The following is a 15,783-nucleotide window of genomic DNA, read 5'->3' on the forward strand; positions in this document are numbered from 1 at the left end:
TTATAAATACATAATCTATATTATAAAAATATAAATATTTGATATATGAATAACACATTTTCTTAAATATATACATGCATGTGTGTGTATTTATATATACAACATAATCATATACAGCACACACAAATATATTATGTAAACACAGACTTTTATTTTGGATGCGATTAATCGCAATTAACTTTTGCACAGCCCTAATATATATATATATATATATATATATATATATATATATATATATATATATATATATATATGAACTAAATTAATAACTTTAATTTAAAAAAAAAAAAAACAGAACAGAACGAGACTTCCTTATAGATTTCCACGACGCATGCGCGAGAATTGCGATCTGAAGTAGTGAAGCTGGTGTGAGCAGATCGCAAATCTCGCGCATGCGTCATGGAAATCTATAAGGAAGTCTCGTTCTGGCCTACAAGGAAGAAAAGAAATAGTCGAATAAACTCGTTATTTTTGTTTGTTTTTTCGCACAAAAAGTAGTCTCGTCGCTTGATAAACATATAGTTGAGCCACGGTAGTCACTTGGGATATTTAAACATTTTCTTCATTGACTTTTTGGGCCGTCAAGAGGCAGTCCCTTAGGAGCCAATGTGGTAGTTATACAGCTCTCAAATTTAATCAAAAATATCTTCATTTGTGTTCCGAAGACGAACGAAGGTCTTACGGGGTTGGTACAGCATGGGGGTGAGTAATTAATGACTTAATTTTCATTTTTGGGTGAACTAACCCTTTAAGCTGAATTGTGATGCTATTTTCTTCTAGATCGGCTGTACAGCACAAACAAACTTTGCAAACTTTTGCATTATTTTCCTGAAGCTGCTTTGAAACAATTACTATAGAAATAAAGGTGACTTGACTTGACAAAGTTAAGACTAAGAGACATGTTAAGTAGACATTGCCAACAGTACAGTAAAAAAAACTCTGTGCTGAACGAAGCTGAATGTGACCGCCACCATAAACTGAAGCACTATGCCGGGTAACCAAATCAACAAAATGCATCTGATCCTATACATATGAAAATAATCACACACACACACATACATACACACAAAAGTATTACTACTTCACAAGTCAGCTTGAACTAAGATAAACTGGATGCTCTCGTCAAATGACTGAAAGATACATTAAAATGAATTAGTATTTCATGATGAGATATTATCTAAAACTCAAAAGACAACAAATATGGCTACATGATACAAATACACAACCCAGTTGAGAAGCACTCAAAAAAATCCACTGAACATGAAAATATATCCTTTTCCACAGACAGTGGGACCCTTAAGTGGTCTGTGTCATGCTGTTGACTCATCAAAACAAGAAGCCAAAAGATCAAGACCAAAGTGAGTCAAATCTGACAATGTTCAAAATCATAACACTGAGAAATCTCAAGATCCATAGCCTCTGCCCTCCAACAATCTAACTCTGCAACCAACTACCAGACAGAAGTGGATAACTGATGGAGAATCATATTTTGGCCGTGGAACAATCCACATCCACATTTGCATTTCCGTTCAACAGCTTTAGAACATAAATTTCATACATCAAAGTGACTGCCCTGTGTTTAATTATCCTCTACAGAGTGCATTACAATTTGTGAATGCATCAATAAGACAAAAGAAAAAAATAAATAAATGAAAAGACCGGCAACAACAATAAAAGAGATAAGGACAGATAGTGAAAACGAGTGGTATGGAAATACATGGGTTTCGAAATTAGTATTAAAGGGACAGGTCACCCACAAACTGTCATTAACTCACTATCATCTTATTTTCTTTCATTAGTTTTTTATACACTTTTATTTTGAACATTTGCTCATAGAGATTGTTTTTATTATTTTATTGTGTTTTTTTTGTTTGTTTGTTTGTTTGTTTTTTATCAACTTTTGATGTATATAAAAACTTGACTTACAGTATATAACTGGTAAAATGTTCAGGATGCTCTTTTCTATTCAACAAATGTGTATACTATAGCAGCTTGATCTGTTGAAGATGAAGAAAACCATAAAAGTACCGTAATAGTGGTCCATACGATTTGTGCACAATATTCTAAGTCTCCTATTTTTTTTATTTATTTTTTTTTGAGAAACAAAGCAAATGTAAGATGCTATTTGCTGAAAATCATGTCCCTATTGTAGCTCTTAAAAATCACATTTGTGCTTAATTCAACTTATCACATCATTATTGGCCACAAGACCTCAAACTTGGCACGGCACATATTGAGGCACTATGTCTGAATTAGCATTAGCACAAATTATGACAACAATTTCACTAAAGGAGGCATATAGATGGCAACAACAGGAAATGAGTGTCATCAGAGCAACTTCACTGAGTGTCTTATTTTTTCTCATCAGCCAATGCAAACAAACACAAACACAATCTCAAAATCTGCAAGGTGAAAGAAATCAAATCAAATCTTGACTGATGTTTCACATTACTGTTACCTGAGTCTCTCCTCTTCCTTCTTACGGAGATCCATGTCCCTCTGCACCACTCTGAGTACATGCTCTGCTTCATCATTGCTCAGACCGGACAGGTCCAGTTTACGTCCCATCACTGCTCCAGAGCCAAGGGTCAATTGATTGATGCGACGCTGGAACCACAAATGGTTGTCCTAAAATACTTTCAAGCTAAAGCCTGGAGGTCACTGAGGAATAAAAGAGAAATTAAAGTCATTCCGTATTCTATAGGTCAAAGTTTTCTATACAGTAGATTAGTGGCATCAAATATTTAAAAGTATTTGTTTTTTCAGTTACATCTGAGGAATAATCAAGTTTTGTAAGTTTTGGGTGGACAGAAATCCTGATTACAAAGTCTATTTCAACTGTTTCCTATAATCTCTTTTATAAAACACCACATACAAAGCAAAATACGGTTCGCTCGTATTGCATCACTAGACGCATTGGGAAAACTCATTTTCCGCAGAACACCAAAGCCTTATTGAATCATCCAGTGAAACAGCACAAGCCAATGGCTTTGCAGCAGAACTGCACAAACCTATGGCGCTACACATCTTTATAGCTAGCTACTGTATATATCTACCCATCTGTATAAGTGGGCATTTCGCCGTAGGATCTCAGAATAGTTCTCTTTCAGCTATAAAGATCTTTTCCTTGAGATCGAGACGCTTTGGCAGAGCACAGCACTGACAGCACATCAGCTAAGTCCAGCACTGAGTGCTCGGTACCTGAAAATGACTCTTCTACCCTGTGACACTCATAAAGCAATACTTGACCAAGCTTTTAACTCCATATATACTTCAAAACATGATCTTCGTTCTTCGGACACTGGTCTTTTAACTGTTCCCTCAACCCGTTTGAGATTAATGGGAGATGGGGCTTTTTCTTCATTAGCTCCAAAACTTTGGAACTCTCTACCAATTGAGATCAGGCAAGCCAAATCTTTTTGAAATCTTTAAATCTCAGCTTGAAACTCATTTTTTAGGTTAGCTTTTAATTGATTTATTGTCTTTTATGTTTATTTTATTATTTATTTTATTATGTCTTTTTGTGTGTTGAATCTTTGCAATTTTAATAGTTTCCTACGCCCCATGAGGCCTTGCGTCAAAAGTGGGCGCGACTTCCGGTTGGAAGTAAACAAAGCGCGACTTGACATGCTTGACACTCATTCATTCAACAGTTGACAGTCATTCAAGTTATAGCGATCCAAACGAGCTAACGATGTGGGAACACAATCTCAACGAAATTCAAAAGGGTGAAATAACAGTACCTTTACCCTCCGCAGTAGTTGGTTGGGAGTATTATAATAACATTATTATTAATCAATACTCATCAAGGCATGGTGACAGACAGTTGTGCGAGCTGACAAACAATTAAAATAAAAAATACCCACGTAGTCATTGTGCTTTGGAGTTTATTCAAAATTATAAATGAATGTGCTACTTGAATACATTAACTGGCACATTTGGTATTCTGTCAACACTTGATCCTGAGTTTAGGTGTAACATCAGTAGCGAACAGCCAATCACATGCTGATAGAGTTTATAGAATATTAAGAATTTAAACAAATGTACACAGGAAGATTCGCCGTCTTTTGGGAGGTGATGGAAACTACAGTCGTTGGCAGGATCACTCTGATTTCGTTTTCAGCTTATGTTCAAAACATAGACGTGTTCAAAACAATCACGTTTAAGCCACTGAATTAGTTTAGTCCGGTTATACATACAACCGCAAACAGCACATGTTGTCCATGAGCTTCGTAACGACATCTCTAGATTTGCGTCTTTAAATAGTAAAATAATTCTCAGAAAAACAGCTAGCCTCTTGGCTAACTAACACACAAAACACCATTGGAATGCTACTTCCGCCGCCTCACCGGAAGTTTCACCCACTTTATTTTTTACAGGAGCGCCCCTCGGAAACTTGTGGATAGCGCTTTGAGATGTACATTTAAAGGCGCTATAGAAATTAAAGGTTATTATTATTATTATTATTATATCTCTATCTAAAGAGCCCTCCTGGGAACAATTCTCGATTTGGCCCAAATACGGGCCAAGCTCATGTCGGAGATTAACGCTGCACAACACCAGAACAACGAACAACGCTCTGACAATTTCCGCGGCTTGCCGCATCTTTCAGGGTCAAGGCAACTCAACCCGTGCTCGCTGAGAGCAGTACACTTGCTGGGCAGACTGAACCAAGGGGCAGACGTGCTGTCCCTGGGCAATGTGTCGTCAGAAGAATAGACACTTCATCTCCAGACAGTTCACATGATCTGGAGTATCTTCGGGAGGGCAAAGGTCAACCTCTATGCCTCAAGAAGACCAGTCTCACTGCCCAATATTTTTCTTTAAAGACAAAGATGCGCTGGCCCACCAATGGCCCAGCCTTCCTCTATATGACATTCCCCCAGTTGCGCTGCTTCCTCGGGTCATCAGATGGATCAAGGAGGACAGTGGCCCCCCTGCGCAATCCTTCTGGTGGCCCCTCTCTGGCGCAACCGGTCATGGCTCCCTGTGGCCAATTCCCCCATGCTCCTGTGGCCAGTCTACAGACAGGAACAACTTAGTTGTTGGTTTTCTGAAGGGGGCCAGAGGGTTGAACCCACCTCGTTCCCTCAGGGACCCTCCCTTTGAGCTGCTCCAGTCAGCCAACCTGTGGTCCCTTTCGCTAAAGACCACCCTCCTCCTGCTAGTCATAGCATCAGTAAAGCGAGTCGGTGACTTGCAAGCCCTCTCTGTGAGCGTGTCTTGCCTTGAGTTTGAGCCTAATGACTGTAAAGTCATCCTTAAACCAAGACACGGCTATGTACCTAAGGTGTTCTTTACTCCGTTCAGAGCACTCTCTCTGCTCTTCCAATTTCAGAGAGTGATCAGGAGTTGCACTCCTGTTCAAGCCACATGAGTAGCCCAGTTAAGGCAGTCAGAGCAGCTCTTCGTGTGCAGCATGAAATGGCATCCGGTCAAAAAGCAAAGATTATCCCACTGGATACAGTGGATATGATTGCAATTGATTAATTATGTTCATCCTAAATATAAGCAAAGGTTATCATATTTTATTTTTAACCAAAATAGCATAATTTATTGTTTTAAAAAATGCATTTTGTTTAATATTGCTTGAGTAAAATGTAGACTGTGTCATAATGAAACACCCCTCTCCTGAAAATGGTCTGAGTATTTTTTGATATGCATAAAGCAAAGTCAAAACGCCAGGGTTTCGCACTAGTTCGCAGTAAGCGCGAGTGAGTGACACACGATGGAGTGCGCGTATTGACGCAGTAAGACCATAGACAGTAAAAGAAAAAGTAAGACCTAGTGCTCACCACCTTCCCAGTGTGATTAAAGCAATCGATTGCCTAAAATCATCCAGTAAATTATCTAAATAGGCCTTATCAGATGCATGTGGACTGAGAGAATATTTAATGTCATTTACAGCAATTGTCATGTGCACTGTCCGGCTAAAACTACTTCAACATTTCGAGCATAGGATGGAATTTGGTTTTGCAGAGTAGCAGCCTCAGATGTTGGACAGGTCGTGGGAATGGGGTTGTTTCATCATTTTTTTTTTTTTTTTTTTTTTTTGGTAACACTTTACGGTAAGGGTACATGCATTATCATGAATTCATGTATAAATGAATGCATGAATTATGCATTCATTCATGCATTATTTCTCATGAATCATCAGGTACTAACACAAGTTCAACGTTTTTCATTCATGACTTCATGAATGAACAACACCTTAATTGAAACATTAACTAAGATATGCACATCACCATGAATTATGATTTATTACGCATGATCATGATGTTTTCTTTGTTCTTTGTCTAGGTCAGTGACCTAGTCACCACTTTATTTAAGGGGCCACACACATGATGAAGTCATTAATAGATCAATGCTTAGTTAATGATGACTATTGGACAGACACCATAATAGACCAATCGCAGCTCATAGCACACACATTCTGTAAAACAAATACAGAAGTCATCATTACCTAAGCATTATCTATCAATGACTTCATCATGTGTGTGGCCCCTTAACTAAAGTGGTGACTAGGTCCTTTGAAACACTGGTGAACAATGTGCTATTGAAAGGTGGCATAACTGTGAACAAAGAAAACATCATGATCATGCGTAATAAATCATAATTCATGATGATGTGCTCATCTTAGTTAATGTTTTAATTAAGGTGTTGTTCATTCATGAAGTCATGAATGAAAAACGTTGAACTTGTGTTTGTTCCTGATGATTCATGAGATATTAATGCATGAATGAATCCATAATTCATGCATTAACTTATACATGAATTCATGATAATTCATGTACCCTTACCGTAAAGTGTTACCTTTTTTTTTTCTTTTTTTTTTTGGTATGAACCTGGTAATGAATACCAGGTTCATTTTTAGACATACCTGGAAACAAATCCTGGTCATATGGGCCATTGTGTAGAATTGGTTCAAAGTCAGAGTTGGAAACATCTTGAAAATAAAATTATTTTTGCACATAAAATATTATTTTTAATGTAGGCCAATACATTTTATCATACATATTTCAAAGTAAAGGATTCATTATTTTGGTGATATGTGCATTGCATTAGCTTGCAATTGGATAACAGTTGTTTAGTTTATTTTTGACAAAACATACTATGTATTTAATATATGAGCAGAAACTGTCTAACTAAAGCTTATTTGATGTCTATTTTATAGTAAAAACTTTATACTCTATTTTGTCTTTAACAGTAGGCTATGCATCTGTGCGTTCATTCGTTCACACACACCCAGACACTCGATTCATTTTTAAACCATCAAAGTTAAATGATTGTTTATTCCTAATGAATTTCCAATATTTTCTTTAGCAGGGGGTTTCAAACTTTTTTAATAGCAATGAGCCCTAAACAACACCCTATGAGATTCTTTATTTTGGCTTATAATATAATAAAATATAGGCCTAATATAACCTAAACAAAATCTGTATGAGATTCTTTATTTGGGATATAATATAATACAATATAGGCCTAATATATAATATAATATAATATAATATAATATAATATAATATAATATAATATAATATAATATAAAAAAGAATTGAAGTATTTGAAGTGATATGTCAGTTTAAATGATTCAATTTGTTTACATATTATAATATGGAAACAAACTGAAGCATTTAAATAGATCTAATAGCTAAATATTTTCAAGAAAAGTGAAAGTGAACTCTTTTATAGTAATCCAACCATGCCTGAAACTCCCCCCAAATACAAACACATCTTCACCATTCTGTGTCTATCAACTGTTATTTCCACCACTTTAATCAAACCACTCTTCTTTAAAACATTAGGATGTGATTTTATTTCACATGTCTTTTTTTGTTTCTCGTTGCCTCTTGTATTGAGCTATTTTGTCCACACACACGACTCTCTGCCAATCACATGTGCTCACATCGTTTTCTTTCTATGAAAGCTGTAAACTGCATTTACCAGTTTTCACTCTATAGCGGTTGACCAGAGTACTGAAATTATTTCTCACTTAAACTACAATCGAATTGATTTCCCCACACATTTCGCGTCAATCCTCTACATGGCATTTTATTATTTTCTGCGCAGCGCGGCTTCAGAAGCGCAGCTTAGAGGGAACATTGATCGCGATTAGAACAAAGCACAAGAATAAAACACTTACAAAATTCTCAGCTTCTCGCTCCTCGAAGTGAAAATAAAGCAGCACTTGTTCTGAGGTAAATGTCCCATGGATTATTCCTCGCAGCCTCCGAAGACACCGCAATACATTAATCTGAGTATTTGACTAAATATAATGTGTTTACCGAGTTTATGTGGGCGTTTACAGTCTCAATGTGTTCCTTCAGATCATTTGTGTTTGAATTGAGCGCGCTCTCCGTGGGTGTGTCAAATTAGGAAAATAATGAGCTGTGAGAACGATAATGAGCACAGCTGACATCTCTATCTTTTTATATAGATTACATAAACAGAGAATATTTATTTTAGTTTTAAATAAGATAATTTAAAAGTACAAATTTAAATGATTATTAACATATACTGCTCAGGCCTAAGTGTAGTATTCCCTGAGTTCCCTATCGAGGGAACTCAAACTGCGTCCAAGTGACACTTTGGGGGGGAACACCCCTCAGCGTAGCGTCTCTGAAGCATGAATGAAACTAAGCCAATCTCCGATTGGATCAACGTGATGACGTGATGTGTGACGACACATAGGCGGAAGCATATATAAGGAACCGGCACACATGTCAGCTTTCTGTTCTTCAGCTAAGCGCTCTCTGTGACTGTCAGTCTTATTTATTGTTTGTCTGTCTAAGCAAGTATATCTAAGCCAACTAAAATCTGAATAATGGCGAGTGTGAATTTCAGGCGGTGTGTGCACCCTTGCCCTCGCTACATCACGGACGGGGACACACACCAACTGTGTACACATTGTCTGGGAATGCAGCACGCGCAGGCAGCTCTCGAGGGAGCTGCTTGCGAGCATTGTGAGGCTTTACCGCTCCGCGTGCTGCGTTCCCGGCTGGCCCTTTTCAATGAAGAGGGTCAGCCTCGTGAGCCCCGTGGTGCGGGACCCGCGTCTGCCGAGGCGGCGCGGCGACGCTCTTCATGGGGCTCGCAAATGGATCTGTCTGGGGATCCCGAGGCTGCTGAGGCACCTTCTCGGGATTCATCGGACAGTTCCGATGCCCTCGAGCCTGAGCGGGCTTCTGCGCGAGTCGAGGATCCGATGCTTGAGCTGTCTGCTTCCGAGGAGGTGGACGTGCTCAGCATCGAAGGGGGCGGGGACTTCGGGGATGACTCGCCACCCCGTGTCCCCGCATATGAGGAGCTGGTAGAGGTTGTTTCCCGTGCAGTGGCTCATTTAAAGATCGATTGGCCACAAGAAAAGCAGGAAGTGCAAGTTAAAAGCAAATTAGATGAGCGCTTCCTGCAGCACAGGGAACAACCTCATCATCGGGGCTTACCGTTTTTTCCCGATTTGCATACTGAGGTGTGTAAATCGTGGAAGAAACCCCATTCTTCTCGTGTTTCCAATCCCACTATATTAAAATATAGTAATATCATGGGGGCACGAGAGAATGGTTATGGGATGATGCCGCGGGTTGAACAGCCTTTGGCTAATTATTTATCACCTGAGTCGGCATCATCCTTTAAAGCCCCGGTGCTGCCCACCAAGCCATGCAGAGAAACATCTTCACTGGTGGGCAGGGCATATATGGCTGCGGGTCGGGCTGGTGCGAGTCTTCACACCATGGCGCTTCTCCAAGCGTACCAGGCCGACCTTCTTAAGGATATTGATGAGGGCGAGGGACCGACTCCGGAGGATGTGGCGGAGTTGAGGAAGGTCGCTGATTTGTCTCTCCGAGTCACCAAAGAGACGGCCCGCGCTGTCGGTCGCTCCATGGCGGCAATGGTGGTCTCGGAGAGACATTTATGGTTAAATCTGACGGGCATCAGGGAGAAAGACAGGGCTTTCCTCCTTGATGCCCCGATTTCGCCTTCTGGCCTGTTCGGCGACGCTGTTAATACCGTTGTCGACAGGTTTCAGGAGGCGAAAAATCAATCAGAGGCCTTCAAACAATTTCTCCCTCGCCGCTCAGTATCCAGGAAGTCTGCCCCCAGTGGGCAGTCGCAGCCTCAGCCAGGTACCAGCTCCTCCACCTACAGGCAGGTTCAGAGAGAGAGTGTCGCGTCTAGAGCCCCCCCTCAAGGAGCTTGGGGGCATAGACGGCGCTCTCAATCTAAGCCGCAAGCCAAGCAGGGCGACCTGAGGGCCGTCCTGCAGGCTAAGAAAACATCTAAGATGTCCTAGCAGTGCTAGGATCTCTGCGGGCGGCCCCACCCGTGATGGAGCGACTGAGGTCGTCTCCCTCGCGGAGCCCGCAGGAAATCGATGTTGTTCTCCCGCCGTCAAGTACGTTTCGGGACGCATTGGTTTCCAGCGATCGCAAGCTGCTTTGTCCGCCCCACGAGCCTGCGGACGGGCAGCGATTGCGTTCGCCCATCGAGAATCGTTTTCGGTCCAGTCCTGCCGGAGATCCGTTTCAGGCGGTCGAGAACGAATCCCGATTAATACCCGAAACCAGGCTCGAGAGCCTGGTTCCCTTGGCGAAATATTTCGATGCATGGAAAAATCTAGTGAATATTTCACCGTGGGCGCTGCGCACGATACAATACGGGTACAGGCTGCAGTTCGGGTTCCACCCACCCAGATTCAACGGGGTGGTCTGGACTGTAGTCAACCCGACGCAGGGTCGGGTATTGGAACAGGAAGTAAACTCCCTGCTGGCAAAGGGGGCCATAGAGCATATTCCTCCACTAGACAGGGAGTCCGGGTTTTACAGCCGCTACTTTATAGTTCCCAAAAAAGATGGGGGGTTGCGTCCGATCATAGATCTCAGATATCTGAACCGCTCTCTGAGGAGATTCAGGTTCAAGATGCTCACTATTCCCATGATCGTGAGTCAGATCCAATCCAAGGATTGGTTCGTCACGATAGATCTGAAGGACGCATACTTTCATATATCCATCCTTCCATCCCACAGGAAGTTCCTGAGGTTCGCTTTCGGGGGCGAAGCGTACCAATATCGGGTTCTTCCATTCGGCCTAGCTCTCTCTCCCCGCACATTCACCAAATGTATGGATGTAGCTCTAGCACCTCTGAGGCTCCAGGGCATCAGGGTGCTCAACTATATAGACGACTGGCTGATTCTGGCCCAGTCTCAAGAGCTGGCGGTTCAGCATCGAGATGTTGTTCTTGCCCACATCCAGAAACTGGGGTTGAGACTAAACACGAAGAAGAGCGTGTTGATACCAGCCCAAAGGACTACGTTCCTGGGAGTGGTATGGGATTCGGTCGTAATGCGGGCACGATTGTCGCCTGCGCGAGTCGAGTCCATTCTGGCCACAGTGGCTGGGATAAAGCTAGGCCAAGCCGTCACTGTCAAGCATTTCCAGAGAGTGCTGGGACTCATGGCAGCAACGTCCAACATCATTCCATTTGGCCTGCTGCACATGAGGGCCCTCCAGTGGTGGTTAAAAACCAAGGGGTTCTCCCCGAGGGGAAACCCGTTCCGCACAATCAGAGTTACACGCAGATGCCTTCGTTCTCTGGTTATGTGGAAGAAAGCTTGGTTCTTGTCCCAAGGTCCAGTGTTGGGAGCGCCATGTCGCCGGAAAACCGTTTCGACAGACGCTTCCCTCACGGGCTGGGGCGCGGTCATGGACGGCCGCTTCACGACAGGCCTATGGCGGGACCATCATTCCTCCTGGCACATAAACTGCCTGGAAATGTTGGCGGTCTCCCGGGCTCTGAGGAGCTTCCTGCCGGACCTCAGAGGTCATCACGTCCTCGTGAGGTCAGACAGCATGTCAGTGGTGGCCTATATAAACCATCAGGGGGGCCTGAGGTCTCGCCCTCTATGCAGACTGGCGCATCAGATCCTCCTGTGGTCCCAGGGGAAACTGTTGTCTCTGAGAGCAACATACATCCCGGGAAGTCTAAATCAGGGAGCAGACGTCCTGTCGAGACAGGGGCTGAGGCCCGGGGATTGGAGACTTCACCCCGAGGTGGTGGAGTCGATATGTCAGAGGTTCGGCCCTGTGGAAGTGGACCTGTTTGCGTCTCGAGAGACGACCCACTGTCCGCTGTGGTTTTCCCTCACCCCTCCAGCCCCACTGGGGCTGGATGCTATGGTGCAGACGTGGCCGAGGCTGCGTCTGTATGCATTTCCCCCGATCGCTCTGCTCCCGGGAGTTCTGGAAAGGGTCCGTCACGACGGGATCAGTCTACTGTTGGTAGCCCCGTTGTGGCCGGCCCGAGTATGGTTCTCGGACATAATATTGCTCCTAGACGGCCCTCCGTGGGAGAGTCCCCTCAGGAGGGACCTGCTGACACAGGCGGGGGGCTCAATATTTCACCCTCGGCCGGAGTTATGGAAACTGTGGGTCTGGCCCCTGAGGGGGCACAGTACCTAGAGGCCGGCCTGTCAGCTGAAGTAGTGGAGACCATACTCAGCTCTAGAGCTCCCTCCACGAGGAAACTGTATGGTTTAAAAGTGGAATGTGTTTATTGATTGGTGTAGGAGGCGTGAGGTTGACCCAGTTAACTGCCCAGTGGCTTCAGTGCTGGAGTTCCTCCAAGATCGCTTCTCCTCTGGTCTTACCCCGTCCACGCTCAAGGTGTACGTGGCAGCCATTGCGGCTTTCCACGCTCCGTTGGGTGATGGGTCTCTGGGGAGACACCAATTGATCGTACGTTTCCTCCGTGGAGCTTGGAGGATGAGACCTGCGGCTCGTACCAGGGTTCCCTCTTGGGACCTGGCAGTAGTTCTAGAAGGATTGGCTGAGGCCCCCTTCGAGCCACTGGAGTCGGCTGAGGCCAAGAACCTAACGCTGAAGGTCGCTTTTCTGTTGGCCATCACTTCTCTGAGGAGGGTGGGAGATCTTCAGGCGCTCTCCATATCTAACGAGTGCCTGGAGTTTGCTCCAGGCAACATTAAGGCCATCCTTCACCCTAGGCCTGGCTATCTGCCTAAGGTGCCATCTAATGTGGCACGGCCTACGGTTCTGCAGGCATTTCATCCCCCACCTCACCTGACGGCGGATGAGGAGAGACTTCATAGGCTCTGCCCTGTCAGAGCACTAGGGATATATATTCAGAGGTCCTCTTCATGGCGGAAGGCGGACCAGTTGCTGGTATGTTTCGGGTCGCCCAAAAAGGGGTTTCCGGCCTCAAAACAAACCATCAGCAACTGGATTGTCAATGCGATTTCCACAGCTTATCAGGTGCGCGGTATGCCTTCACCTTTGGCGGTGAGGGCCCATTCCACTAGAGGCATAGCATCCTCTAGGGCCCTTCTCGCGGGGGCCCCCATCCAGGAAGTCTGCGATGCAGCTGGATGGGCTACCCCACATACCTTCCTTAGGTTTTACAGCTTAGACATTCCGTCGACACCCGGCTCTCTTGTGCTCGCGTCCTGAGTGTGCCTGTGAGCAGCTTCACACCAGGACAGGCAGGGCGCGTTGTGGCGTAGTGGGTACTCGTTCCCCCAAAGTGTCACTTGGACGCAGTTTGAGTTCCCTCGATAGGGAACGTCCTCGGGTTACGACTGTAACCCTTGTTCCCTGAGAAGGGAACGAGAACTGCGTCTCGTGGCCACGCCTTCCCCTGCCTGGGAGCGCTTGCTTCATCACAGAAGCTGACATGTTGTGTGTGCCGGTTCCTTATATATGCTTCCGCCTATGTGTCGTCACACATCACGTCATCACGTTGATCCAATCGGAGATTGGCTTAGTTTCATTCATGCTTCAGAGACGCTACGCTGAGGGGCGTTCCCCCCCAAAGTGTCACTTGGACGCAGTTCTCGTTCCCTTCTCAGGGAACAAGGGTTACAGTCGTAACCCGAGGACGTTTTGTTTAGATGTGCTCTAGAAAAAAGTTCACGGAGATGGAGAGGAAGAACACACACCATGTATATTTTCTTTATTTTCCAAAAGCACAATATTTTATTTCGAGGTACGCACATAAAAAAGTAGACATTTGACAGTTTATTTTTACATATTTCTTAACTCTGTATGACCAGAAATGATGAAATACTTTAAGTCTATTTTTCTGTTAAGTGAAAAAAATCTGGCAAAAAGGCGTGTTTGCCGACCTCTAGGGGTTAAATGTTGGAGAGAGAGAGAGCACACGCATGATATGAGTAGCCTATTGGCTATTGCAGATTTGGGGAGGGCCCATTCACTGGAACTTTTCAGGGGCCCAGTCATTTCGGTGGGCGGCCTGGCCAGGGCCATAGAACAATTGTTGTTCTGCAATTATATCATGTCACTATTGGACTGGACTATTGCAACGTATCTAGCGATGCAATACCATTGAACCGTATCGATAGGTAACGTACTTGATTACTACCGTAACAATGGTTCCCAGAGATAACGGGAATAAGTATTGCATAGCTGGCCGTGCTATCATGCTACACAACTCGGCGTTAGTCGTTTCAGTCGAACTATTCTAAGATCCAACAGCGAAATGCCCGCTTATATAGATGGTAGCCCCGCCCATTTCAGAGGGCTTCAGTGCATAGTTTTGTGCATTTCCGCTGCACAGCCATTGACTCATACAGTTTCACTACATGATTTAACAAGGTTTCAGTATTTGGAGAAAAAATTGTTTTCCCAATGCGTCTAGCAACGAAATACTCATTCCCGTTATCTCAGGGAACTGAGGTTACATTTGTAACGAGTATGGTTTCTCTATAGACAGACCATATAAACAGATATAATGCACAAACTTAAACCCATAAAATACATTTATACTAAAAGGTTCCTGAAATAGAAGGCGGTTAACTTTAACAAGCAAACAGGCTGTCTAAGATAAGACCGGAACAGACCACACACGGATTTGGAGAGGCATTAATGTGCTCAGGCAGGCTACAGGTATCAGGAGATTCTAACTGTTGGCCAAGATGTCTCACTCTTTTTCTCTCATTAAAGTCCTACGTGGGGAGGGGATAGAAGAGATCAGGACAATTCAGAATGGGTTCAGCAGAGGTGAACAATAAAAGACAGACAGATAAAATAAAGAGGGTGAGAGAAATATGCACTATAACAAACAGGAAGGCTACAGTACATTAGTCAGGATTTTTATAGGACATATCAAACATAGATGCCTATTCTGCTAACTGAGATTTTAGGGTGCACATTAATGGAGGTACTGTGTGTGTGTGTGTGTGTGTGTGTGTGTGTGTGTGTGTGTGTGTGTGTGTGTGTGTGTGTGTGTGTGGCTGCTTATTGATAAAGTGCCATGAAATAAAATAGGAAACAGGAGGAGACTGTGTGGAAGGAGGTGGGCCAATTATATGAAGAGACAGAGATGGTATTACAGAGAAGGAGAGGGGGAGAGATGCTGACAATGAGAAGGAGAGAGAGTGTATGACGTTAAATGCAGCCTCTGGGTGATGACTCAGTTAGCTGTGCCCTTTAAGCTCCACCAATCACATTACACTCCACCTGTTTACAATCTTCTCTGTACACACATACAACTAACACACACACACACAGATAGGGAACTATTTTCTCGCCTGAATTCAGAAATAATCATATACCTGGAAGTCTAATTTCACACAAGTACCCAAAACTCATCACGAACCTCTATATTCAAAAATCCTGGAAAGATTTTCACAAAAACATTTTCAGTCTAATAGATAATAGTGCTAGCTAACTATGCTAATGCTAACCACTTAATAAATCGCCAGATTAACAATCAATTCTTTTTGTGTTTCTGTAGAGATTCAGCTCACCTGT

General features: G+C 43.5%; 1 protein-coding gene across 1 annotated transcript in view; it reads right to left on the reverse strand.

The window, feature by feature from the left end:
- The window catches only part of myripb (myosin VIIA and Rab interacting protein b), a 298,451-nt gene that overhangs the window by 240,185 nt on the left and 42,483 nt on the right, over window positions 1–15,783 (reverse strand). The window contains exon 2 of the mRNA XM_039666448.2: window positions 2,459–2,661. Within this exon, the coding sequence (XP_039522382.2) occupies window positions 2,459–2,568 (110 nt within the window). The 5' untranslated portion in view covers window positions 2,569–2,661. The remainder of the gene's footprint in view (window positions 1–2,458; window positions 2,662–15,783) is intronic.

This window comes from Pimephales promelas, chromosome 22, assembly GCF_988280905.1.
Source record: "Pimephales promelas chromosome 22, fPimPro1.hap1.1, whole genome shotgun sequence".
NCBI lineage: Eukaryota > Metazoa > Chordata > Actinopteri > Cypriniformes > Leuciscidae > Pimephales > Pimephales promelas.